Source organism: Onychomys torridus, chromosome 22 (genome assembly GCF_903995425.1).
Source record: "Onychomys torridus chromosome 22, mOncTor1.1, whole genome shotgun sequence".
NCBI lineage: Eukaryota > Metazoa > Chordata > Mammalia > Rodentia > Cricetidae > Onychomys > Onychomys torridus.
In genome coordinates this window covers 35,083,295-35,109,858 of record NC_050464.1, presented here as the reverse complement: position 1 = coordinate 35,109,858, position 26,564 = coordinate 35,083,295, and the positions used below count along the sequence as shown (strand labels likewise).

Sequence of the window (26,564 nt, the reverse complement as noted above, 5' to 3'; positions counted from 1 at the left end):
CTGACATGGGAGTCACTCAGTCCACATCTGGCCTTCGCTAAGAACCATGAAGCCGAGATCATGCTCGGCTGTGTTCTTTGCACAGTGCCTACCCTGCTTTCTCGCTCTCTCTTCTATCTTTAGATTACAAAATGTAACTTTTAATTAATTGACTGTGTATGTATTCGGGTACATGTGTGGTCAGAGGCCAACATACAGAGTCAGGTTTCTTCTTCTGTCATGTGGGACCTGGGCATCGAACTCGGGTCTTTAAGTTTGGCAGCAAGACCCTTTATCCATCCACTGAGCCCACTCACCAAATCACACACACACACACACACACACACACACACACACACACGCAGCTTCTTTCTTCCTTTATTCTTTTTTTTTCTTTTTGAGACAGAATATTTACTATGTAGCCCGGGATGACCTTGAACTCATCATCCTCCTGCCTCAGCCCGAACAGTGAAATAACAGGTGGGCTTCCCCATACCTGACCTCACCTGACATACTCGAAGGCATCTGCTGCCTGCCCTGCCTGGGGAGCCTCCTGTGAGTGGAACCCATAACCTAAACCGGAGCTCTACCTGGCATGGCTCTGCAGGCCAAAGCAGCCAGTACCCTGCCTGAGGCCAGTCAACGGGGCTCCTTTTTTTATTTCCAGGACCCAGGCAGTGCTGGCTCAGCCCTTGACTTTTCTGTCTGTTTTTCTCTCCACAGACACACTGTCTGTACCACGGTGGTCACCACAGATCCCACGCAGAGACCTTGGCAACTCCATCAAGCACAGGTAGGTAGGAGGTTGTGTCTGTGTGTGGGAGGTAGAGGTAAGGGGGTGCTGAAGCCTATGGGTGCCAGGAATGTCCCCATCTCCAGCTTCCACACCACCATGCCCTTCTGTCTTTTGTTGGATTGAGGTGTCTGCATCATAGCCTTGCCCTTATCAGACCCACACAGGAGAGTTAAAAGCAGAGGCCTTATGCTCAGACTGACCTGAGTTCCAATCCCTTCTACTATAGCTTTGTAGCTGTGAGAAATTGCTTAACCTCTCTGGACTCCATTTTTTTTTTAAATGTCAATTTTATTATATAAAAAAAAAAAAAAAGTCACACAGCGTACAATGAAATAAAGGAAGACCCTGGATACCATAATTAAGACCTTTAAAGAAATAACATGAAACTGTCCATCCAGGAAACAAGTCCAGCAGGCTACAGAGTTTGGCATCAAACAATAGAAAAGAAACTCTTTTTTTTCACACCTCACAGTATCATAAAGAACTTCAGGAGGCCTTCCCCCAGGATCCTCCATGGCCTAGAATTTGGCAGTTTCCTCACAGACTCAGTGGGGAGGCGCAGAGTCAGACTGGGATTGGGGAACTCACTGACAGATGAGGAGACTTAGGCCCTGGCGGATGAGGTAGGGAGCTGACCGCTAATTATAACATAATTAGTGCGGCCCCTGTGATCTGAAATCCCCTTGGTGAGTTTCTGTACGGGGGAGCCAGCTGGATGCCTTGTTTGCTCCTTCATGGAGCTATCCCTCCAACTTGCAGACTCCTAGTGTCGGCGCTGTGGGACATGGGTCTGTGTTCCTGGGGAGCTGGCCAGTTAACAGAGGGACCTGGACAGTCCCCAGAGGTCTGTTAGCTAGCGGGCTGAAGGGAGAAACCCCAGGCACAGACACAAACAGCCTCAGCCTGGGGCAAGGCTGCACTCGCCCCCGCGACTGCTCATCATCAGCTCTTAAAGAAAAAAAAATGTCACAACTGGAAACTGGAAAGACCTTGATGGAAGCCGTGAGACATAGTGACAGACAGGTCCCTCGGTGACTAGAGGCTCATCTGTGGAGCGAAGGGGGCTCAGATGAGGGCCTTTTAAAATGTTTATTGGTTCATCTCCACCCCTGGGTTGGCCATAGTCCCTGGTTCAGCTCATTCCTGGGTTCAGTTCCACCTCTGTAGCAGACACCTCTCTGGCCCAGCCACCCCTCTAGCTTGGTCACACTTGTGGCTCAGCCACACCCCTGGGTTGGCTACACTTTTGCCTCAGTCTCACCTGCCAGGCTCTACCCTCTGGGCTTTCTTACCATTGCCCTGGTGCCCCACTTTCTGATACTGATGTCCAAGGGAGTGAAGCAGGCTGACCATCTTGGGGCCCCATAGCTGGCTCCCTAGTGAGGCCAGGGCTCCCTGATGGGTGTTACCCTTCAGCCTCACCCTGCATTCCCCCCCACCGACCCCCACCCCAAGCTAGATGTCAGGAATGAGAGACCCCCCCAGCATTGAAAAGAAACAAGTGTTAACATCCCATTCCCTAGGTTGTCAGGTGTAGTGGTACACACTAGCAGTCCTAGCACATGGGAGAGTAAGGCAGAGAGTTAAGAGTTCAAAGATAGCCTGGGCATCATGGTAAAATCCTGTCTCACAAAAAACACCCACCACCCGCAGCAGATCTCACTCTGTCATTGGGATTTTCAGCAAGAGCCAGGCAACAGGACAAAGCCAGGCAACCCAGGGGACAGGACAAAGCTGAGGAGGGGGGAAATCTACCAGCCAACCCTCACACCTGCTTCCCCCCCCCCCCCCGTTCCTGCCCTGCTGCCCAGTGGGTCTTTTGCCATCCCCTCCCCTGAGCTGCCCCAGCTTGCAGAATAGACCCGATAAGCCCTGCTAAGACCCAAAGGGGCTTAACTAAGTCCAAGTCCAACAAGTCCAATGCTGGAGAGGGAGCATCAGCAAGCCAGCATCTCCGTGGTGAATATTGCTATTTGCTTAGCTGTGGCAGCTCCAGGCTGAAGCTGGCTCGCTGTGTTCGTAGGGCTGACCCAGATCCCAAAAGAGGGGATGGCAGCGGAGGGAAGCCACCTTCCCCCTCAGAGTCCTCCATCTCTGAGTTACATAACCTCCAAGTTTCCCCTTTGACACGCGGAGGAGGCAGCGGAGATTACATACAACCACTGCCGACAATGGCACAAATTGAAAATTAAAATTAACTGTGACCCGGGAACCTTCAATACTTTTGCCGGATCCAGCCCCTCCTCTGTCTCCTATCTCAAGGCGGAAAGCACGGCCCAGCACAGGAGGGGTGATCTGAGAGTTAATCTGATGCCTTCCAACTGGCCTTGGTGACCTGTGATGTGTAGGGACTTCCATGCTGTATTTGCAGCAGGTGACGGTGACTGGGGAGAAGATGAACCGACAGTGTCTGAAGAGGCAGGCTTTCATTTGTCAGGGGGAGCTCTCCTCTGCTACTGAATTTGGAGGTCCACTGCTCGCTTATAGAATTGAATTTACAGACCACCTACAGTGTTTGCTGAGTGCATAAATGACCATAATGAACACAGACCAATTCATTAAGCATAACCTATGTGCCAGGTGTTAGGACACCTTCAACATATAACCCCTGATGTCAATGTCAAGATTACTTCCACTTTATGGGCAAGGATACTGAGGCTTCCTGGTTTAAGCAAATTTAATTGAACTTAATTATCACCTGTTTTGGAACAAGCAGGGCCAGAATCCAGGGTTTATAGGCTTCCCGTCATCCCCTCTTGCAGGATCTAGGGGTACATCTTCCTGGAAATGGGCCCATGGCCAGTGCCTCACCTTGGATATTTCCCATTTCTTTCTTACAGGTTTTCCACCAAGTACTGGATGTCTCAGACGTGCACTGTCTGCGGGAAAGGGATGCTTTTTGGCCTCAAGTGTAAAAACTGCAAGTGAGTGATTTCCCTTTAAGGGACTTTTTACAATGCCAGATATCAGGCAGCGGGGATGGGCTTTGGCACTCTCCAGGGAGTTGTGAGTTCTTGACTCTGAGGAGAGACCTTGGCTTGGTGTTTCAGAAAGGGTCCCAGGCGAAGCTGTGTGTTTGGGTAGGGTATCAAAGAGAATGGTTCTGAGGAAAGCCAGAGCTGAGAAGAGACAGTAGGAAGGCTAACATATTGGTGAAATTATTAAGGCCACTCCATGTAGTTAAAAGGGAGGTTTATTTTGTGGGGTGACTTACAAATGAAGGGATAGGTTGCAGGGTCTAGGAAAGGTATGGCGCAGTCCGGCGGTGCTCTCTGGAGAACTCTGCCCGGTCTACCTCCAGCGTCCAGGGTCCTGGAACCAAGAGAAGCCTCTCCTCTTGATCCTGGGTCTTCAGCGTCCTCTCTCAGCCCCGCCTTGTAGGCGTGACCATTAACGAGAACTTCCAGGCCACTAACAACACCATGTGCTGGGGCCGCTGGGGTCTCCCGCGCTCAGATCCTCTACTATGGTTTTGAATGTGAAGTGTTTCCGCACAGTTTCACGTTATTGGATGCGTGGTCCCCAGCTAACGTTTCAGATCCTTTTGAACATGGGGTTGGGGTCTGGCTGGCAGACATTGGGTTATAGGAATAGGGGTTAACTGTTCTAGGCCAGCTCCCCTTCTGTCCCAGCTCTGCTTCCTCACTGCTGCTATGACACGGTCTCATGCGCCCACCACCAGGCTTTCCCACCATAGTGGACCATGTCCCCGGATTTCTAGTTTCTCCATGTATTCTGTCACAGAAAAAAAAGTAACTAATACAGTGTCAGAGGTTAGTGCCAGCAAACTTTTCTTCTGGTTGTCCTGTTACAAATACTTTAGGCTCCATGGTCCTTGGGAGCCTTGATGTTTCCCTTGCAGCTGCTCAAAACTGATTCATGGTTTTTTGTTTTTTGTTTTTTTTTTTTCATTTTTTTTTTTTTTTTTTTTTTTTTTTTTTTTTTTGGTTTCTCAAGACAAGGTCTCTCTATGTAGCTTTGCACCTTTCCTGGAACTCACTTGGTAGCCCAGGCTGGCCTCGAACTCACAGAGATCCGCCCGCCTCTGCCTCCCGAGTGCTGGGATTACAGGCGTGCACCACCACTGCCCGGCCTCTTGTATTTTTGAAAGTAGTCACAGACAGTTCAGAAAGAGTTATGGCCATGGATTTGGTCCAATAAAACTTTATTTCTAAAAACAGTGACTAGCCTGGCTCCAGGCCTGTGGTTTGCTGATATCTTTGGTAATTTGCAAAGTTCTTTTTCTTTCCTTTTTTCTCATCAGGCACTGTCTCCGAAAGGGTGTCACGATTTCCCTTCTATGTCTGTAAAAATTGTGTCTCAACTTGGAAAAGTCCCAGCTAAGAAGTAGGAGGGAGGATTTGAACTCGGGTCCCCTAACACCTGCTCCATTTCTTTCTGTGGCTTCATGCTGGATGCTAATTCTGGTCAAGAGGTGGGACTGCCCAGACCTCCACTCCTCACCCCTTCCTTATAGACATTCTCTGTCATTCTGATGGAAGGTTAGGAAGGAGGCAAGAGAAAGCATTGGCACCAGCCATGGGCCCTGGACACACATTAAACCAGGTTCAAATCCTGTTCCTTCCTCTTAGTAACTGTGTGAACAACATGAGCACATTACCTCACATATTTGTGTGTGTGTGTGTGTGTGTGTGTGTGTGTGTGTGTGTATGTATGTATGTATGTATGTATACACACATGTATTAACTATCTACTCAGGTCCAGCAATTACAAAACAGAAACATTTGACTATGGAAAGATAGGTGTGGACATGTGTCTGCTTGATAGGAGACACTCAGTAAGAGTCTCCTTTCCCCCCTACCCCATGTGTGTGTGTGTGTGTGTGTGTGTGTGTGTGTGTGTGTGTGTGTGTGTTTCCCAGGCCTGTTCAGGCATCTTGCAGAATGCCTTTCTGGTGACCTCACCTGAGTAAGTCAGCTACACTGAGCTCCATGCTAGCCTGGGCTATGAGGAGAGTTAATTATTTCCAGCCCCTGGGGTTCCGTTAGCTCCATGGCTAAGGGTGATTGGCCGGCAATTGCTATATATTAGCATTTGGAACTGCTGTCCTCTGTGGTTCCAGGCTCTCAGGTGACCCCCTCCCCCCAGCTTTCTGACTCTGAGATGCACAAGGGCAGGTGCTTAGGTCTGGCTCAGAGGCTGCCCAATCTCCCCAGTACAGCTGCTGCCTTGGAGACATCTTGGCTGTATCAAGTCATGCTGTGTTCTGTGGGGGGAAATGGCTTTCACATCCTCACACCTGCTGCGTGGAGGCTTTGAAGTCAAGTAATTAGGTGACAGGGACGCAGCCAGGAGTCAGCAAGGCTGAACACTCCTCAAGCCTTTTCAATTTTCAGCACTAGAGGTGGGACCCAGAGGTGGCTTTCTTTCCTGTCTTCTGTTCTAGGAGTAATGAGCAAAGGCTGAGACCCTGCCAAGGGTTGGGAGAGTGAGCTGGGGACAGGCCAGCCATGCGGAGCTGAGGCTCTGGAAGCCACCAGCACTAAGTTTGGGTCCCACTTCCGCTTGAAGTCTTGAGAGGCCTGCAGTGTTGGGCTTCTTCTCCTCTGAAGAACAGACATGATATTGGTACCCATCACTGGACTGCAGGAAGGAGTCAGCCCCCCCCCCCCCACACCCACACACTGTCAACCGGGATCATTTCTCCCACCACCTCTGTATGCAAAGTAGCTCCTGGCACATGGAAGGGCGAGGTCAGAATTCATGACTTTACCAATGTGCTCGGCCTGTCAACTCTAGCAGTTGGTGCTGCAGCTGGCACGGTGTCTGGGTGTGCTTTTGTCCCAACCACATACCTCTGTCGGCTATGATGGGAACAGGAGCCAGCTCCATGATATATTTGTATACACACACACACACACACACACACACACACACACACACACACTGTCGTTAACAGTTGAAACCCACACTTACCCCATGGATAAAACCCCTCGGGGAGCTTCAGTTAAAGTGAGAGGGTAGGCGTTTATTTGCATGTGTTTTCAAGGACTGACAAAAATGTGGACGAATTGAATGGGCTCCTAGGAGGGTTGGTGAGGGGTAGGAACAGATATGCAAGCTCCACAGTCGCAGAGTTAGGGGAAAGACTCGCTGTGGAGAAAGGAGTCTGAGTGGAACTGAAGGACAGGTATGAAGAACAGTGGTAAGTGACCTTTCAGAGAGGTGACCCTAAGAATGAGGAGGCTGGAGGTCTTTGGGGGTGGGGGTTGAGACAGGGCTTCTCTGTGTAGCTTTGCGCCCTTCCTGGAACTCACTCTGTAGCCCAGGCTAGCCTCAAACTCATAGACATCTGCCTGCCTCTGCCTCCCGAGTCCTGGGATTCAAGGCATGTGCCGCCACCGCCCGGCTGGAGGTCACTTCTTAAAGAAGTAGGCAAGGCCATTTCACTAGTCATCCAACTAACATTTACCAGTTGGATAGTTAATATCACAGGCTAAGAAGCCATTATCTGTGGTGCTTGGGACCAAAAGTCTTTATGTTTGAAAGGCATTCTGAGTTTAGAATATCTGCATCATACAAACATTTGCATATGTGATGAGGTGTCTTGGAGATGGGACCCAAGTTTAACCCCCAAAACCTAAACTTCATTTGTGCACTCCTTTTGGTAGCTCATAATTAAGCTCTGAGGTTAGGCATGCTCACCTGTGCTCCAGGCGAGCTCCTGTGGGTGCTCCACCTGTGGCCCTGTGGGTACTCAGAAAGTTTCAAATTGGAGGCCATTTTGGATTTCAGATTTTTGAACCAAGGATGTTTAATTTTAAAAAAGTAATACTATGTACTGAAGGGTTTTCCAGGCACCAGAAGCAACAATAGGAAGCTAAAATGGACAAAGTCCCTGGACTGGTGAAATTTATCTGTGGGTGGATGGGGAATGGGCAGATGGTGAATGAAGTGAACTTGGCTAAAAAGATGGTGGAATGGGATGATGTTGGCCACTGTAAAGATCAGAGCAGACATGGCACCATGCATGCATGGAGACTTGTCATCCCAGTACTCAGGAGGCAAAGACAGGAGAGGCTGGAGTTGGGGAGCAGCCTGGGCTGCATAGTGAGACCCTATTGAAAGAAATAGACAAAGAAAAAAGAAGAGAGAGAGAAGAAAGGAAGGAAGGAGGCAGAAAGGAAGGAAGGAGGGAGGGAAGGAAGGAGGGAGGGAAGGAAGGAAGGAGGCAGAAAGGAAGGAAGGGAAGAGAGAAGAAAGGAAGGAAGGAGGGAGGGAAGGAAGGAGGGAGGGAAGGAAGGAAGGAGGGAAGGAAGGAAGGAAGGAAAGAAGGAGGGAAGGGGGTGGGTAGGGACATAGGAAGGGCCCTGGTAAGAGGCTACAGTTTTCCTTTAAGGGCTCTGGGAATTTCAAGCTTTACTCTCACCTGGGTATCATCTTGTGTATCATCATCTGCTCAGCAATGCATACAGCATGTGTGTATATAAGACATATAGAGAGGACACATGATCAGAAGCCTAGGCTGCAGGGCAGACATGTCTATGACTCCTGATGCTGCCACAAGCTGGCCGGGTGATCACTTTTGTGCTTCCATTTCTTTTTCCCTAAAATGGGTTTATAACGTTTGCCTCAATAGACGGTTTACTGTTGATTGACAACTTGACAGGATCAGCAATCTTTAGGAACCACACCACTCTGGGCGTGTCTGTGAGGGAGTTTCTAGGTTAGATCGATTGAGGTGGAAATAGCCACCCTATCTGTTGGATGCACCATCCCCTGGACTGGGGTCCTGGATGGAATAAAAAGGAGAAAGCAAGCTGAGCATGAGCGTTCATTCACCTCTTTCTGCTTCCTGACTGTGGGGGCCACGTGACCAGCTGACTCATGCCCCTGCTACCGTATTTCCCCGAGCATGACGGACTGTAACCTCGAAAGGTGAGCTGCAGCAAACCCTTCTCTCCTGAAGTTGCTTGTGAGAGAGTCACTACTAAAACTGTTAAAAAAGAAAAAGATCAACAAGGTAATTGCCCACTGGAGTTCTCACCTTACCTGGCCCATTATGAGTGCTACTTAATGAAAGCTAACACCATGACTGGCTTGACAAATAATTGTTGGGATATCCCTCCACCCAGGAAGCCAGAAACGTCTCCTTCCTGCCCAACCCCTCTCCCCGCCTCCACAGCTCTCCTCGGAAGTGCCCACTTCCTCCGGAATTATCATCAGCTGTCTTGTTGGGAGTCTGAATAGATTAATGAGCTAATAGGAAATTAAGGCGCCGAAAGCAATTTCCAGTTATCTAAATCGAGGCGTTTTCATCTAATCGGTTCAGGAGTGTGGAAGGGAGCCGTGTGCAGAGTGGTTGGATGTCAGCACTCTCCCCGAATTGTTTCACATGCGCGGATGCAGCTGCCAGGGCTTGCTCCTGCACAGGGATGCTGATGGGTTTCCCGGTGTCGTCTGTGTCCCACCCGCCTCACCTGCCATGGGGGTCTGGAGCTCTGAGGTCTCATTTATTGGAAACTGCTTTAGTCGCTCTTCCCTGCCTCCTTTCAAAAAGCCACTGTGTAGCTCAGTCCAGCTAAGAACTCAGCTATGTAGCCCAGGCTGGCCCCAAACTTGTGATCATCCTCCTGCCTCAGGCTCCTCAGTGGTAGGGTTGCAGATGTGTGCCACCACACTTGGCTTCTCCCCACCCCCCACCCCCCCCCCCCGATTTCACATAGGCAAACTATAATTTACACAAGCGTGTTTGGAGTGGCTTTCACAGTAGAAAAAGAGAATTGAAGCTGAGATGCATGTTTCTTTCTGTCTGACCTACTGCGGTGTGATAAAGATAGGAACATCTGGGTTTGGAGAGATGGCTCAGTGGTTAAGAGTGCTTGCTGCTTTTTCAAAGGTCAGGCTGCTTACAACTGCCTATAACTCCAGATCCAGAAGGTCTGATGCCCTCTTGTAGCCTCTGAGAGACCTGAACTCATGTACACACACACACACACACACACACACACACACACACACACACAGACAGAGAGAGAGAGAGAGAGAGAGAGAGAGAGAGAGAGAGAGAGAGTCATGCACATGTAGACACACAAGTAATTTTTATAAAGAAGGAGACATTATCCCAAGCCACCATAGAGACATGACATTTAAACAAACCCTGCTTGTTTTAACTGCTGCAACCTCTCTACCACACCATGCTTCAACCTGAGTTAGGTCACCCAGCCCTCAACTGTGTGGTGATTCTGTGTGACCCTCACTCCTAGATGTGACAACAGAAAAAGTCTGTACATGTTATCATGTAGGGGAGACATCATTGCCACTGGTTTAGAGAAATAGGTTTGCATAATAAATCTTTCCCAACCAAAGGGATGGCAGCCTGCTCTGTCCAGTTTCAGCATGTCAGCTGCCAATCATTTGCCCAGCACAACCATGGACCCATTACCAAACCTTCACCCTCTGGAATAAGTGATAAGATTCCCACTTTAAGGTTTAAGATGCATATATGGGATTTTTCAACCCTATAATTTGCAGAGTGATTATAGCTCTGATTGCCCTGTTTAGCCTGGGACTTTCCCTGTTTTAGCCAAAGTCCCAAATGCAGGAACAAACTCCTTTGGTCAGCCCTAAGTTAAGACACCTTGTCACAGAGGCAGGTTGGTACTAGCCAAAGCACTGACGTGTTCCAGTTGAGGTCATTGCCAACTTCTGTAGTCATGAAACCCCTGATCAATTCTGTAGGAAGAGAAGCAGCAGTCTCATGGGGCGCTTGCCTTACTCAAGTGTCCTGCCTTTCCCGGGATCTTTGAATGCCTGCTCTCTCTGAGTCCCTTGCCTGCCTGTGGCTGCACATGCTGACTCTGCATTCTTTCCACATCCACACTCATTCATTTGCACTTAGATGGGGCTCCTGGCCCTTTTCCAGTTTTGCTGCATTACAGGATCTGTTCACTGCACTTTCAATTCCCCCTTGCCCTGTGCAGTCTCCGTACCTGTGCTCTTGCATCTTGGTTTACAAGATGGCTGTAGCCACAGGTGACAGGAAAATGCACAGGGAAGTCAGGCAGGTTGATGCAGGAGCCAATTGATCCACCCTTACCAAACTGGAGACCCATGGGTGCAGCTTCTGCAGCTGCTGTGGAGTTCCTGGAGGCCCGGGAGGCTGCCCAGCAGGCAGGATGTCGGCAGGATATAATTATGAGCATGCGTTTTGGAGATCACCCTCTTGAAGCCTGAACTCGATTTTCCACAAATAGAAACACTTCATTTCTTGAAAGAAAAAAAAACATCCTGGGAATTAATCATCTCTTATGTGTAATAGTTTTTATTTATTATAGGGAAAAGGTTTAATTCTATTATAGCTATTTGTAAGAAAGAGATTCACAGAATTCTAGAAACTGAGGTGGGAACTCGGTAAGGTCATGGTAGTAGTAACAATTGTGATGATAATATTGTCAATGGTGAGATGGTTATGATGGTGAGGATGATGGTGATGATGGTTATGGTGAGGATGATGGTTATGGTGAGGATGATGGTTATGGTGAGGATGATGGTTATGGTGAGGATGATGGTTATGGTGAGGATGATGCTTATGGCGCTGATAATGATGCTTGCTGTGGGATGAATGGTCTTTCTGTATGCCGTGAATATGTGTTGCTACTATTGGTTAACAAAGAAATTGTTTTGGCCTATGGTAAGGCAGGATGAGAGCCAGGCAGGAAATCCAACAGAGATACAGGGAGAAGAGAGTGGAGTCAGAAAGACATGATCCAGCTGCCTAAGGAGGAACAAGATGCCAGCAGGGTGGTAATACCACCACGTGGTAAAAATAGAGATCAATAGGAATGGGTTAATTTAAGATGAAAGAGCTAGCTAGCAAGATCCTGAGCCGTAGACAAACAGTTTATAATTAATATTAAGTCTCTGAATGATTATAGGTTATAAGTTGCTGCAGGCCGTGCGGGACACAGGAAAACTTCTGGCTACAGATGATGGTGAAGATGATGATGGTGGTGAGGATGATATCACCACATCGTAGACATTTTGCTAAACACTTTAGAAGCATGGTTCCATTTCATCCATGTAACAAACTTGGGAGGAAGATGGGGACTTCTATCACCCCCATGTTACAGATGAAGAAACTGAGGCCTCAGAAGTCTCTCATGGTGGCCATATCTGTCACTCAAACACAGATCCCCTTAATTCAGCTTAATCATTTTGTGGGGCCAAGGGCTGGCCACACAGCAAGATGGCAGCAGCTGCTGCTTCCTGCTCTCCTTCCCTTTGAACTATGCAAAGCAGAGTGTGAGAAGCTGGACTCAGCCCTAACCCTGGCCCCATGCTTTTCCCTCTGCCTCTCTGGCCTGCCACACTCTCCCATTGAGCCATTTTTCTTTCCTCGAAGCAGAAGATGCCCGATGGGCCTTTGGGTTGTGATGGGTACCACCAGTGCTAGGGAGCCAGAGTGTGTCCGGGGTTGCTTTTTTTTGTCTCTCTGGGAACAGGCTTGACAGTTTCAGGGTCAAAAGTTAGCTCAGATTAGGCCAAGGTGTCGAAGTTCTGAGAATATAGGTGTTGTTTTTCTTCATTACTGTGGCTGCTTTTAAGCAACGACTGTCTTAATCAGAGATTGCGGCTCAGCTGCTACCAGCAGTGGTTTGGCCGCAAGGGCCGCAGCCTGAGGGGATTCTGTTCCCTCAGGCATCAGCTCTTCCAAAGCTACTAAGGGAACTTATCTAAATTTCTATCCCTCTAAAGAACTCAAGATTCAAAGGTTGAGGTGGAATTCTGCTCACTCAGAGAGGCTGAATAGCAAGTGGCTAACATTCTCCCTTTGCTGGAGCCCTCTAAAAAGCCCAGCGTCCTTCTCTCAGTCCCCACTTAAAAAAAACTTGCTACACGTGGTTCCTCCCTACCACTTCCTGTCAGCTACTTGCTGACTCAGTCTCCTGCTCACAGGTTAATTTTATTTAATCAAACACATCTTTGCATTGTTAACAAAAGCAGTAGGAAAAAAATGAAACACACTTTAAAATAATATTCCACAACATACAAGGGAAGAAGGAAAGGGAGTTAGGCGGGTCCCCTACAGCCACACAGGGAGCCTAAATTGGAGTCAGCAGGTATAGGGCTCAGAGGACTGTGACACATTTAGACAGATGTCTGGGAAGCCTCAAGTCGGGGAACCTGCTGATGTCAAGTGGGAGTTGATCCAAGAAGTGTCTATACTCAGAATAGGTGAATGCAACCCTAGAAGCCCCTAAAATGAAATGTTTCCTTTCTACCATCACCCCCCCCCCCCCATGTTGGCATCTTTTTCAAGAAACCCACTTGGAAAGGTGATTGAATATGCAAAATAGGGAAAGATAAACAATTGAATTTAACTTCTTTTGGGTGGGAACACAACCTTGCTCAAGCAGAAAACATGGGAGAAATAGTTCCCATTTCTGAGCTCTCGCACCTTGCCCGAAGGCTCAGACATGAAGAACCAGGATTAGCACACAGAGGAGTGGCTGATGACTCCACAACAGCCTTGGCCAGACACTGAGATGGCAGCCCCAAGAAAGGAGGGCAATGGGGCCCCAGCTGAGCTCTGCCCCACGTGCCCACTGTGCCCCATTTACAGAGCATTGTCTGCAGCTGGAAGTGGACATCATTCCACAATCAGATCACCCTATCACTGTCTGCGGAAGAGCAGCTAGTGTGCTGATCTGTCGCTGCAAAGTGGGTTTCTGAGCCCCACAGGAGTGTCTGAAAATCCGGGACTTATCTCAGCACCCATGATAATTAGAGGATCATTACCTGGGAGAATTCCCAGGTGGAGTGTGGTGCCTCTAATTCTTTATCGTGCTCCTTTCTAACAGAAAATAGGGTCAGAACAAACCTGGGTTCAAATCATGACCCCATCACTTCCTAATTGTCCTAACTCGGTCGAGGTGCTGACTCTATGTAAGGCGAGGAGAGTTATGTCTTCTGCCTTGCAGGTCTCCAAACTAAGGCTAGAAGTAAAGGTGCCAAGGACAGATACTCGACACAGGGTAGGTCTTCAAGAAGGGGCAGCCACTCTCCTGTTTGCTGTGGGAGCAACAATAATTATTGCTATTTTGCTGGGAGACTTTTCTTGGCTGGAAAGATGGGCTGGCCAGACTACCAAGAGTCCTTACATGAACATAGGAGTCAGGGGAGATGGGTTCTCCTTGGCCGGGGGTTGATCCAGGGCTCTCACTCTGCATACTGGCAATGGACCCCAGTCATCCAAAGCCCCACTTGTCCAAAGCAGCTGGCAATGGCAGTGTTCCCTTCATGCCTAACTCACCAGCTCACCTTACTGGCATGACCAAGCTTGCCTCTTAAAGGATCTCCTTCCCCTGATATCTGGGTTTGTCCCAGGCTGTAGAAGTGGGATCCCAAAGAAGACAACAGGATACTTAATGAGGTTCTAAATAGTGACTTCGCCTTGTGTCTCTCCAGCCTTCAGCACTAAATGAATTTTGTCTTGGCGGGGGTGGGGGGGACCTTTACAAGGAGGAAGGGGAGGGTGGGAGGACCCAGATGGCTCCTCAGAGGCTGAGAAAGGGGTGGGCCTCAGACCTGGGTGCAGGGCAGAAGGTGCCTTGTGTTTTGGTGTGACAAGTCAGAGAAATCCCTATACACCAGAGAAAGGCCCTAGGTAGAGAAGATGGCTCAGGCAGTAAAATGCTCCCTGCAAAACAGGAGGACTTGGATCAATTCACAAAACACACGCAAAAAAGCCAGGTGTGGTGGTCCAGCTGTGGTGGTTCAGCTGTGGTGGTCCAGCTGTGGTGGTCTAGCAGTGGTGGTCCAGGTGTGGTGGTTCAGTTGTGGTGGTTCAGCTGTCGTGGTCCAGGTGTGGTGGTCCAGGTGTGGTGGTCCAGGTGTGGTGGTTCAGGTATGTGGTTTCAGGTGTGGTGTCTAGGTGTGTGTCCAGGGTGGTGGTCCAGGTGTGGTAGTCCAGGTGTGGTGGTTCAGGTGTGGTGGTCTAGGTGTGGTGGTCTAGGTGTGGTGGTCCAGGTATGGTGGTTCAGGTGTGGTGGTCCAGCTGTGGTGGTTCAGCTGTGGTGGTTCAGCTGTGGTGGTCCAGGTGTGGTGGTCCAGGTGTGGTGGTTCAGGTGTGGTGTCTAGGTGTGGTGGTCCAGGTGTGGTAGTCCAGCTGTGATGGTCTAGCAGTGGTGGTCCAGGTGTGGTGGTTCAGCTGTGGTGGTTCAGGTGTGGTGGTCCAGGTGTGGTGGTTCAGGTGTGGTGGTCTAGGTGTGGTGGTCCAGGTGTGGTGGTCCAGGTGTGGTGGTCTAGGTGTGGTGGTTCAGGTGTGGTGGTCCAGGTGTGGTAGTCCAGCTGTGGTGGTCTAGCAGTGGTGGTCTAGGTGTGGTGGTTCAGGTATGGGTGGTTCAGGTGTGGTGGTCCAGCTGTGGTGGTTCAGCTGTGGTGGTCCAGGTGTGGTGGTTCAGGTGTGGTGGTTCAGGTGTGGTGGTCAAGGTGTGGTGGTCCAGGTGTGGTGGTTCAGGTGTGGTGGTCCAGGTGTGGTGGTCCAGGTGTGGTGGTCCAGGTGTGGTGGTTCAGGTGTGGTGGTCCAGGTGTGGTGGTCCAGGTGTGGTGGTTCAGGTGTGGTGGTCCAGGTGTGGTGGTCCAGGTGTGGTGGTTCAGCTGTGGTGGTCCAGGTGTGGTGGTCCAGGTGTGGTGGTTCAGCTGTGGTGGTCCAGGTGTGGTGGTCCAGGTGTGGTGGTCCAGGTGTGGTGGTTCAGGTATGGTGGTTCAGGTGTGGTGGTCCAGCTGTGGTGGTTCAGCTGTGGTGGTCCAGGTGTGGTGGTTCAGGTGTGGTGGTTCAGGTGTGGTGGTCAAGGTGTGGTGGTCCAGGTGGGTGGTGTTCAGGTATGGTGGTCCAGGTGTGGTGGTCCAGGTGTGGTGGTCCAGGTGTGGTGGTTCAGCTGTGGTGGTCCAGGTGTGGTGGTCCAGGTGTGGTGGTCCAGGTGTGGTGGTCCAGGTGTGGTGGTTCAGCTGTGGTGGTCCAGGTGTGGTGGTCCAGGTGTGGTGGTTCAGCTGTGGTGGTCCAGGTGTGGTGGTCCAGGTGTGGTGGTCCAGGTGTGGTGGTCTAGCTGTGGTAGTCCAGGTGTGGTGGTCTAGGTGTGGTAGTTCATTTGTGGTGGTCCAGTTGTGGTGGTTCAGGTGTGGTGGTCTTGGTGTGGTGGTTCAGGTATGGTGGTCCAGGTGTGGTGGTCAAGGTGTGGTGGTCTAGGTGTGGTGGTCCAGGTGTGGTGGTCCAGGTATGGTGGTCCAGGTGTGGTGGTCTAGCTGTGGTAGTCCAGGTGTGGTGATCCTCTCTTGTGGTCCCAGTACTGGGGAGGTGGAGACAGGAGGACACTTAGGGCTTGCTGTCCATTAGCCTAGATAACTCAGCAAGCCCCAGATTGCAGTAAGACATTCTGTTTCGCAGAACAAGTTGGATGACTCCTAAGGAATGGTACCTAAGGCTGACCCTGATCTCCAAGTTTACATCTGTGAATGTGAACACCCATCTATACATACATGTGAATATACACACATATGCATTCACATACACATGTGAGCAGACATATACACCCACATACTCACATATGTGAACACATACACACACAGAGGGGGGAGAGAGACAGAGACAGAGACAGAGAGACAGAGAGAGAGACAGAGAGAGAGAGAGAGAGACAGACAGACAGACAGACAGACAGACAGACAGACACAGACAGATTTGGGCTTCATAGTCAGTCTGACCTGAGCAGGCATCTGTTCTCTGCCTTTCTTGACTATGTGACCAAGGAACATGAAATGACACAATGCTTAAGCAGGGTCGCACAGGTTCCAGGAAGACATTGCATCTGCTCAAACATCCTCTGGGTCTGCACAGAGGGCCGCTCTGCTCTCTGAGAGCTTGGCATTCTGAAGAGTAAGTATGGAAAACTTCCTTGGAAGACGGCTAGCTTTTTTTTGTAATTCCAAGCCTTAATAGGATAGACTTCAGGTATGAGGAAAAGTTACTTATGTAGAACATTTCACTCCCCCAAAGGAGCTGCTGGCTAACTGAGACATTATCTCATGTCAGAAGACCAAATCGGAGTCAGCCTGATCATGGGACCCTCACTACCTGGGCAGCCGAGGGAGGCAAATGACTATTTCTACGCCTGTCTGGCTCCATGGTGTGTTTCAAGACAGCCCTGACGACTCAGTGAGACCTTGTGTTAAAAAATAAATAGATGTAGAAAGAGGGCTGGGAGCACAGCTCAGTGATACAGTGTGTGCCTAGCGTGTGCAAGGTCCTAGGTTCATTCCCCGCAAAAATAGATGACACGGGTTTATCCCCAGTGTCGTCTTCACTGTGTGACCCCTTTCCTCCTCTGGTGCCATGAATTGCTAGAAAAACATTTCAGAGAGGTGGAAGACAAGAAAGACAGGAAGGGATGGGGGATGAGTTGATAGAGGCGACCATGCATGGAATACTGTTAGCTTAGGAGAGTTATAGTCTCTACGAAAGTTTTAAAGAAAAAGAAATTCTTGGTTCCTATTTCTGATAAATTGCATCCCTCTTATGCACAGGGTCTTATTTGCTTTCCCTCACGATAACTTCCCTTGCTCCTATCCCAAGGCCTGGGACAGATGTGGCCTCCAGGGACCTTGTCCCTTTGTGAGCATATCTGGTCTTCTCTCTCTGGTCTGACCATGGCCCACAGCAGACCAGTGACGCTGATGGGAGCCTACAGGCCAGCACAGGGCTGACTGAGAAGCAGGCACCCAGAGTGGGGGCCGGCAGAAGGAAGAACGCCCCAAGTTCAAACAGTTCAGTAGGTCAGTCTTGCCAATTTCTGGAAAAGTCATTTGGGACCAGCCAAGTCCCCCATTTCTCCTGGTCTGTTGGTTCTGAGTTAGTGTTTAAGAATCTGCCTGTCTCCTACAGAGAGCAGGGGCATTTAAAAAAGCTGGGCCTAGGACCCAATAAAGATACTTGGGTTGGGTGGGGAGGCTGGGGTTATAATTTTTTTTAGAGAGTCTGGCTGTATAATCTGAGTTGGCCTCCGAGTCACACCCTTCCCCCTATGCCATCCTCCCAAACACTGAGAGTGCAGGTGAACGCCACCATGTCCAGCCTTAATCTGAGGACAGATTAAGCAAGCACCAACATTTAGCCTGTGTTTGTATGCAATCTGTTTACCCTGAACAGGAGTGCTGCAGTATACAGATACAGATACAGCCGGGTAGTGATGGTGGCGCACGCCTTTAATCCCAGCACTCGGGAGGCAGAGCCAGGCGGATCTCTGTGAGTTCGAGGCCAGCCTAGGCTACCAAGTGAGTTCCAGGAAAAGGCGCAAAACTACACAGGGAAACCCTGTCTCAAAAAACAAACAAACAAACAAACAAACAAACAAACAAACAGATATAGATACAACTATTTCAAAGCCAGGAAGACTGAGGCCCAAGAAGAGAGCGGCTCCCAGGCAGAAGACTGGAGACCTTACATACATGCAGAAAATATATTACCAGGTTCCTACCATGAACCGGCAGCTGTGCTGGGTCATGGGGTGGCAGTCAAGGTTGGGGATCAGAAGAAGAAGAAAGAAAAATCCCTCCCTTAAAGGCTTTATTGTATGAGGAGGGATATACGTCAGGGCATGCAAACCCCACCACATGACTTCAGTATGAACACCTTGCCACTTACCACTTGTTTGAAAATTGACTCTGATAAGTGAAGCCACTAAAAATCAAGCTTGTTCTATGGGCCCTGAAGTAGAAAGGGCCTCATTCCTCCCAGAGGCTCCTGTTGATGTGATGTGACCAATTCACACATGTCCTGAGCACCTACTGTGTACCATGCTTGTGTGCTAGTCACATCCCTGAACATGGGATAACCTAGAAATAGCTCTCTGCTCAGACCACTAAGAAGAGCCAGGCAGGAAGATGGACAGGTGGAGAGACAGCCAGGTTAGTAGTAGTCATATCCTGTAATCAGATATGACTGGGGAGGGCAGGGTGTAGCTTTCCAGTTGGAAGGGAGTCAGGGAGGACTCCCTGGAGGAAGCGATGGTTGAGCTGATCTGGGAAGATAAAAAGGGAACAGCATGGTGTCAGAAAGTTCTAGGCAGGAGCAACAGGGATGTTCAGAGAGCTGAGAGAGATAATGAGCTGCACCCGAGGAACGGACGCTTGGTGAAGCTGGAGCTTTGGGTAACCAGCTCTGGTCTCAAGCAAGAGAGGGATGCCCGGAACAGAGGTAAGCAAATTCCCCGAGGTTTGCCAGGTCTCAATATGAGACTGGCTTTTATCCTGAGGGCAAGGACGATACAGGGCAGGGCTTGTAGACATGGAGGGAATGCTGGGAAAGCTGCAGGTACCTTCAGTGGAAGGAGCCTCGGTCCCTTGCTGTCTCTCATTACCTTCCTACCTTGTGCCTATTTCCCGCAGCCCAGGTTGCTGCTTTAAGTGTTCCAGGGCTCCTTGAAAAGTCACCAAACCAAATCACTAGCCATTTCCCAATGATCTAAGGGCCCTGAATATCACACACACACACACATACACACACACACACACACACACACACACACACACACACACACACACACCCGCCCTCCCTAGCCCCTGAGCCTCTCAGTCTCATTTTGGTTCTCTCGAACCTTTCATTTGAGCCAGTGATTTTAGAAAGGCCTTGGTAGGCTCTTGACACAGGAGACTGACCATTCTCTCCCCGACTACCCAACAACCTGAGATGGCCCGAAAGAAAGACTCCACATAAACGATGGGGGAGGGACATTGGTCCGTGACTCAGATCTGTGGATCCAGAGACAGCATAATGACACCTTAGGGCTCTTCTGTCCATGAGAGAATGAGGGAGGAGGGTGGGTAGACTTTGGAACCTTTAGAGGTGTGCATTCTCTCCCCCTCCCCCACCCCAGAAAGAAGAGACTCCCACAACCCAAAGAAAGGCCCACTGGCATCGTCCACTTCCAGAAAGGATGCATGAGGCCAGAGTGGCAGCTGGATCACAGAGGCAGGGAGAAGGAGTCTGGTCTGGGGTCAGTGCTGAACCCAGGTTCTCATACTCTGCCCATGTGGGAAGTTCAAGGGGAAGCAGAGAGTCAGGCAGGGTGACTGTGGTCTGCAACGCGGCCAGCCTCACAAACTAGGCAATTAAGTATCTGGTCTAGAATCAGGAAGACCTGTGTTTTTAACAACTGATTCTGTGCCTGGTGTTTATTCCTGAGACCTTGATTTCCTTGTCTGTACCATGGGGACAGTGATAGAGGACCCTTTAAAAATAATACATAAAATATAGGGTGAGTCAGAAACCCTGATGTGATCATTACTTATTTGATACATGTATCAGAATGTCACAGAACAAGTCATTGATGTACATGATTAGCATGCATGAAAATAGACGTGTTTAAATAATCATTGTGTGGGTTAGGACAACTGACTTTGATAATCAGGAATCTTCATAAAGAACAGACAGGGTTGGAATCAGGAAGAATAGAGTAGTTGAAAGGCATTAAAAGGTATGGATGACTGGCAGATTCACAAACAGTACCCTCAAAGCACCAAGCGCTGACACTCTGGGGATGTGATGGCTTAATTTAGTTGTCTGCTCCGACTGGATTCAGAATCAGTCTGGAAACACCTCTGGATGTGTTCTCTGTGGATGTTTCCAGGTTTAGCTGTGGTGGGAAGACCCACTCTGAACATAGATGGTGCCATCCCAAGGGCTGGGGGTTCCTGACTGAAGACAAAGGGCAAAGCGAGCTGCGTCCCAGCATCCATCTCTCTTCTTTCTGACCGTGGGTGCCATGTGATGGCCCTCTCAGTCTCCTAGCTCCGTTCTTCCCCACAGTGATGGAGTGTGCCCTCAGAACTGAGCCAACATAAACTCCCTCTTCTCAAGTGGCCTGTGTCAGGTATTTTGTCCCCCAAGGAGGAGGATGACGGATGCAGGGACAGATCCCAGTGCATGAGGTGATGGTCTGCATCCTTTACTTGGTCACTCCAGTTTCATTAATGGCCCTGAGTGGAAGCAGTGATGGGTGCCCCCATTTTACAGAATGAGAAACTGAGGCTCAGCCAGGATCACAGAACCAGGGAGCAGCAAAGGCCTGAGCTTAGCTCTTATGTGCTGTGTCTCTCCAGACTTCCCATCCTGGGAGACAGGAATGTGGGTCAAAATGCTCTTCTTTGAGATGTGCCTAGGATGCCATTGGGCTCCCATTGGTCTTCTTGAGCTAATATAATTTCTACCATTCTGACTTGGCCCTTTCTCTGCTGAGACCCTCAGACTCTCCAACCTTGGTGGAGGGTCTGTGTTCTAGGGTTGGACCAAACCTGGACGACTCCACGGGTTTTAACAAGCTCAGCTGGAAATGGTGTGCACCGGGTACCAGGGATATACAGCAAACAAACAGAAGAAATCCTGTGTTTGAGGGGGGAGAGAACTCACATGGGAAGAAATAAATGATGCAGGCATGGTACAGCATCCATAAAATAAGACAGAATGCAGAGCAACAGGAACTCCCCACTCATGGAGGTGCCACAGGAGTAACACCAGAGCTGAGCTCTGTGAACTCCAGTTGAGCCAAACTAGAGAGAGGATGGGTGCAGCTTCTGCAGCTGCTGTGGAGTTCCTGGAGGCCCGGCAGACTCCCAGCAGGCTCCCAGCAGGCAGGATGTTGGCAGGATATAATTATGAGCATGCATTTTGGAGATCACCCTCTTGAAGCCCAAACTCACTTTTCCACGAATAGAATCACTTCCTTTCTTGCAAAACACCATCCTGGGAATTAATGGTCCCTCATGGGCTTCTTTTCACTATTACAAGTCAATTGTTGGGTCTGATTATACCGATATGTGAGGGGTGGTCATAATTATCCTAGAGGCTGAAGTGGTGATATGATGGGAGGGGTGGTGAGGGATGATGGATGTTGGCAGGCATGGTGATGCTACTATGATGGTAATGATAATGGTAATAGTGATGATAATGATGGAGCTGATGGCAATGGTGATAAAGGTGGTGGTGGTAATGATGACAATAATAGTGTTGGTGATGGATGATGATGTTGATGATGATGTTGGTGATGGTGATGGTGGTGATGGAGGTGATAGTGGTGATATTGGTGATGATGGATGATGATGGTGATGTGGTAACGGTGATAGTGGTGATGATAGTGATGTTCCTGTAGTATCACATACTGAAAGTCACCACATGGCAGGTATTTTGTGTAACCCTTTACAAGCACCATATCATTAATCCTTACAAAGTAGTGGAATTCAGATGTATCCCAGGCTGACCTCAAATTTACAAAGATTCCCAGCCTTCTGAGTGCTGGGTTTACCAGTGTATGCCACATGCCTGACCTTATTACTGTCATTTTGGCTAAAGTATATTGTGTTCTTTTGTCAGAGAAGGGGCAACTCATGGAGGAAATATTTATTTGGACTCCCAGTTTCTGGGTTTCATTCATCATGGCAAGGAGGACACACATGTCAGTGTCAGCATGCAGAATGGTGTGTTCATGTGACGAGAAGCAGGAAGTAGAAAAACAGTCTGGACCCAGGGTGGGCATGACCTTCCAAGCCCACCCCTTAGTGATCTACTCTAAAAAGCAAGCCCCCACCCTTAAAGGCACTACAGCCTTCAAACTAGCATCCCCAGATGGGGACCAAATGTTCAAAACGTGAGCCTCTGAGGGACACTCCAGTCTCAAGCCATAGCGGCAAATTGACTTAAAGATGAGAACACCTCTTTACTGTGAATGGAAAAACAGCACCCTTTGCCATTCACATAAGGTAACCCAAAAACATATATTCAGAAGGGAGAAGACAGTGATGACAGCTCTGTCCTTATGTCTGTTGTCTGTCTGCATCTGAGACTGGGTGAGCATTTGAGGACCTTCCTCCACCCCTACTACCTGGTATGGTCAGCTGAAAAAGGAGAGCTCAGTTTCTCAATTGTTTGGAGCTACCCAGGTTCCTCCTCTGTGTGCTTGAGAGCCCCAGGTCTAAAGTCTCCATATCAGAGATGAACGTAGAGCTTCTCTCAGAGCCAGGAAAGACGGTGGGAAAAAAAAACGGGAAAACAAGCGTAGACTTGTACCACAAAGTGGATCCACAGTTCCTCTCATCATATACATCTGTGTCACTTCAGGGCCTTTTCTAGTCTAGCCTCAGATGGACGCCAATGCTGCAGAGAATCCCAGAGAAGTTTCCAGAAAGCACTGATGTGGGGAACCCCTGTTGAGAACCATTGAACTAGACTCATGTTCTGACTTGTGCTTAGGTGTTCTAACATTCTCTGGAGAGGCCAGTCGGAGCTTTAGAGTGAAGAAACATATACTCTAACCTCTGGGTGGTGGGTAGGATGTTCTACTCAGTCCTAAGATGCTGGGAGCCAGAGAGTGGTTGTGTGGCAAAGTCATTAACTGTTGGAAGCTTGGTGAGGTGCACAAAATGTCAGGGGAATCCAGAGAGGATCTGTATGGAGCTTATACTGCATCTTGTTTGTGGGGTGTCCATCCTTCTACATTAAGTGTGGTCACTGCAGTAACCTGGGGGAAGGGCAGTGTTATCCTTGGGCCATCAGGTGATGTAGTGGGAAAGCAAGCCTGCCTTGTTAGATTTGTCTGAGGGCAATTCACTTGTAGTCTACTCTTGAATGTCTGCTAATGATCGCATCCTCAAGGTAAGCTTTGGTGTATGTCTCCTGAGAGCTTTTAGGCTTTAGGATAGATAAGAGACTACCTAGGGGACAGTGGCTTAGGGGTTTGTCCAGGGCATGCTAGTTCATCTCAATTTCTCCACTGAGAAAGTGGGAATAACAATAATAGCTATTTCTTGCAGTTTTAAGACTCAAATGAAATAGTGTATGGAAAATGTTTACTATAGTGGGGGGTGAGTGAATCTTTGAGTACTTGGTAATGATGATTGAGATTGGAGTGTTGTTTTGATGATGATGATGATGATGATGATGATGATGATGATAGACCATTATCCTAAGCACATTTCAGTGCATGAAGTTAACATGGATGTTGTTAAAAACAATTACTACTTACTCTTGGACCACCCAGGGTAGAACTGGAACAGTCATATTGGAAGCCTGTCTCCAGAGTTAATCCTCTGAGTTGTTAAGGATCAGCTTTTTCATTCACTGCCTCCAATCATTTCATACATTACTGCCCTCAGTGCCTGGAGTTGTCCGGACCACTGGGGCATCTTTCACCCATCCATCTATCCATCTATCCATCCATCCATCTATCCATCCATCCATCTATCCATCCATCCATCCATCCATCCTTCCATCCATCCATCATCTCCCCTCAATCCCTCTCTCCATTCTTCTGTCCATCTACCATTTTATACATCCATTGGTCCAACCATCTCTCTCTATATGCATATTCATCTCCTCCATCTATTAGTTCATCATCCTTCCATCCATTTACCAGCTCATCCACCCATCTGTCCTTCTATCATCTACTTATCCATATTTATATCCATCCTGTCTGTCTAGTCATCAGTCCATGCATCAGTTCTTCCATCCACCAGTTCATCCCTTCATGTCTGCCCATCCATATTTATATCTATCCACTCATCCATTCAGTTCTTTCATCCACTCCTTCCACCCACCCACCCATTCCATCCATCCATCCATCCATCCATCCATCCATCCATCCATCATCTATCCATCCACCAAGCCAGCCAGCCATTCAGTTAACCCATCCAACTTTCTTTGTCTCTGTCTTTCAGGTTAAAGTGCCATAACAAATGCACCAAAGAAGCCCCACCCTGTCATCTCCTGATCATCCATCGAGGAGGTAACTATTTAACACTTGTCACCCTGTAACGGGCTGGAGAACTCTTGCATCCAAAGCAGCTCTCCCACCCAGAATGATCCCAGATATCTCCCAGTCCCCATGTCCTTGCCCACCTACTTTCTTTCCTCCTAATACTTCCCTTCCTTCCTGCTGTGCTCCTTCCCCATTCTGTGCTCCTGTCACTCCTCGGGTCCTTCTGGTTATTTTAGTGCCCGCTGCCTCCCAACCCCCTCTTCGTCTCTTTGTCCTCCCTTCTCTCCACTCTGTTGCTTTTCCTTCACACTCAAAAAAAAAAAAAACAAAAAAGTGCTGGCTCGGGTTTTTTCCGTTGTGTGATCCAGGCTCACACAGTGGGTCTTGCAAAAGTGGCCTTGGGGAGGAGTCTGGTGCAAGCAGGCTGTCTTTTGGGCCACCAACCAGTGCCCAAATCATGGCATAGAGACTTATTACTAGTTATGAATGCTCGGCCTTAGCTTAGGCTCGTTTTCTCGCTCACACTTATAACTTAATTTAACCTGTTTCTCTTCATCTATGTTTTGCCTCAGGGCTTTTTACTTTTCTTTTATTATGTATGTCCTACTCTATGTCTGTCTGTCTGGTGGATGCCTGGATAGCCCTGGGCGTCTCCCTCTTTCTCTTCCCTTCTCCCCTTTTTCACTTAGATTTCTCCTCTTACTATTCTCTCTGCCTGCCAGCCCCACCTGTCCCCTCTACTGCCTACCTATTGGCTGTTTAGCTTTTTATTACCAATCAGGTACTTTAGGCAGGCAAAGCAACACATCTTTACATTGTTGAAGTAATAATCCACAACATAAACAAATGCAACACATCTTTACATAGTTAAAGTAACATTCCACAACTGTCTGGCTCAGAGCAGAGTTGTTTAGGCCATCTGTGTTTCCATTTCTTTGGGGTTCTGGAAGTGCCTGGGCCAACTTAACCAAGCTGGCAGCCTTTCACAGTGCACAGCCAGGCCCATTCAGCTGGAAGGAAAAGTGTTGTACTGTCTGCCACGGACTTGGTAGGAGACGACAAACTCTTCATAAAGTCTTATAGCCCAGCTTGCCAAATAATTCCCTAATTTCCTGTCCTGTGATTCATTACTGCCAGCCCCCCATGATCCATCCCCAGGGCAATCTCTTAAGTCTGTGCTGTCGGATAAAGTAGCTGTGAGCCACATCTGACTATTTAACTTGAGATGGATGAGATAAACTAAGAACACAAGTTTTATTACTCAGTTTCCACCAGCCGTATCTCGGGACTCAGGAGCCCCCTGTGGCTGCTGCACTGGATGGTGATGCAGAGATACGGCAATTTCATCACGGCAGGGACCTCTCCTGATGATGCCATTCCATCTTGTCAGATCAAAAGCCTCTTCCTAAGACACTGGCTCGTGTAATCGGCCAGATGTTACAGTCTGAAGAGCTCAGGCCGTGAGCTTTCCAGCTGCCTTTCCCTCGTTCTCTGAGGACAGATAATTAATAAGCATCCATGCTGTGGTTTTTTTTTTTTTTTTTACAACCTCTAATTTATGGCCCTAGGCTGTACCTGACTCCCCCCATTCTCCTTGTCATGTAGGCTATCCCAGACTAAATGATATGGACTTTCTTGTCAACCCCTCCCCCCAATAAAAGTCAGACATTTTTCTTTGGGAATTTCTCCAAAGGCTCTATCTCTGTTCCTCCACCCCTGTCATCATGTCTGTGGTGGCCATCTATGTCTCTTTTCCCTCAAGCATGCTCAGTTTCTTGTCCCCCCCCTTCAATATTTTCTATCAATTCTTTGTGAATCTCATGCAATGAACTTTGAATATATTCATCTCCATCAACTTCTTCCTTTACCACCCTCTCCACCCTCCCATCCCTCCCCACGCAACTTTGAGATTTTTTTCTCCCTTCCCCATTGAGTATAGTTTGTGTTACCCAGTTAGTCTTGGCAGTGATGCCCTGATGTGAGGTCAGTCCACCAGGGGTCACGTCATTAAAGACATGAAGCTTCTC

General features: G+C 48.8%; 1 protein-coding gene across 1 annotated transcript in view; it reads left to right on the top strand.

Moving 5' to 3' along the window:
* Positions 1 to 26,564, top strand: part of Ksr2 (kinase suppressor of ras 2) — a 248,108-nt gene that overhangs the window by 162,823 nt on the left and 58,721 nt on the right. Inside the window, exons 6-9 of the mRNA XM_036171660.1 lie at positions 703 to 772; positions 3,616 to 3,699; positions 24,497 to 24,564; positions 25,928 to 25,997. Coding sequence (XP_036027553.1) covers positions 703 to 772; positions 3,616 to 3,699; positions 24,497 to 24,564; positions 25,928 to 25,997 — 292 coding nt within the window. The remainder of the gene's footprint in view (positions 1 to 702; positions 773 to 3,615; positions 3,700 to 24,496; positions 24,565 to 25,927; positions 25,998 to 26,564) is intronic.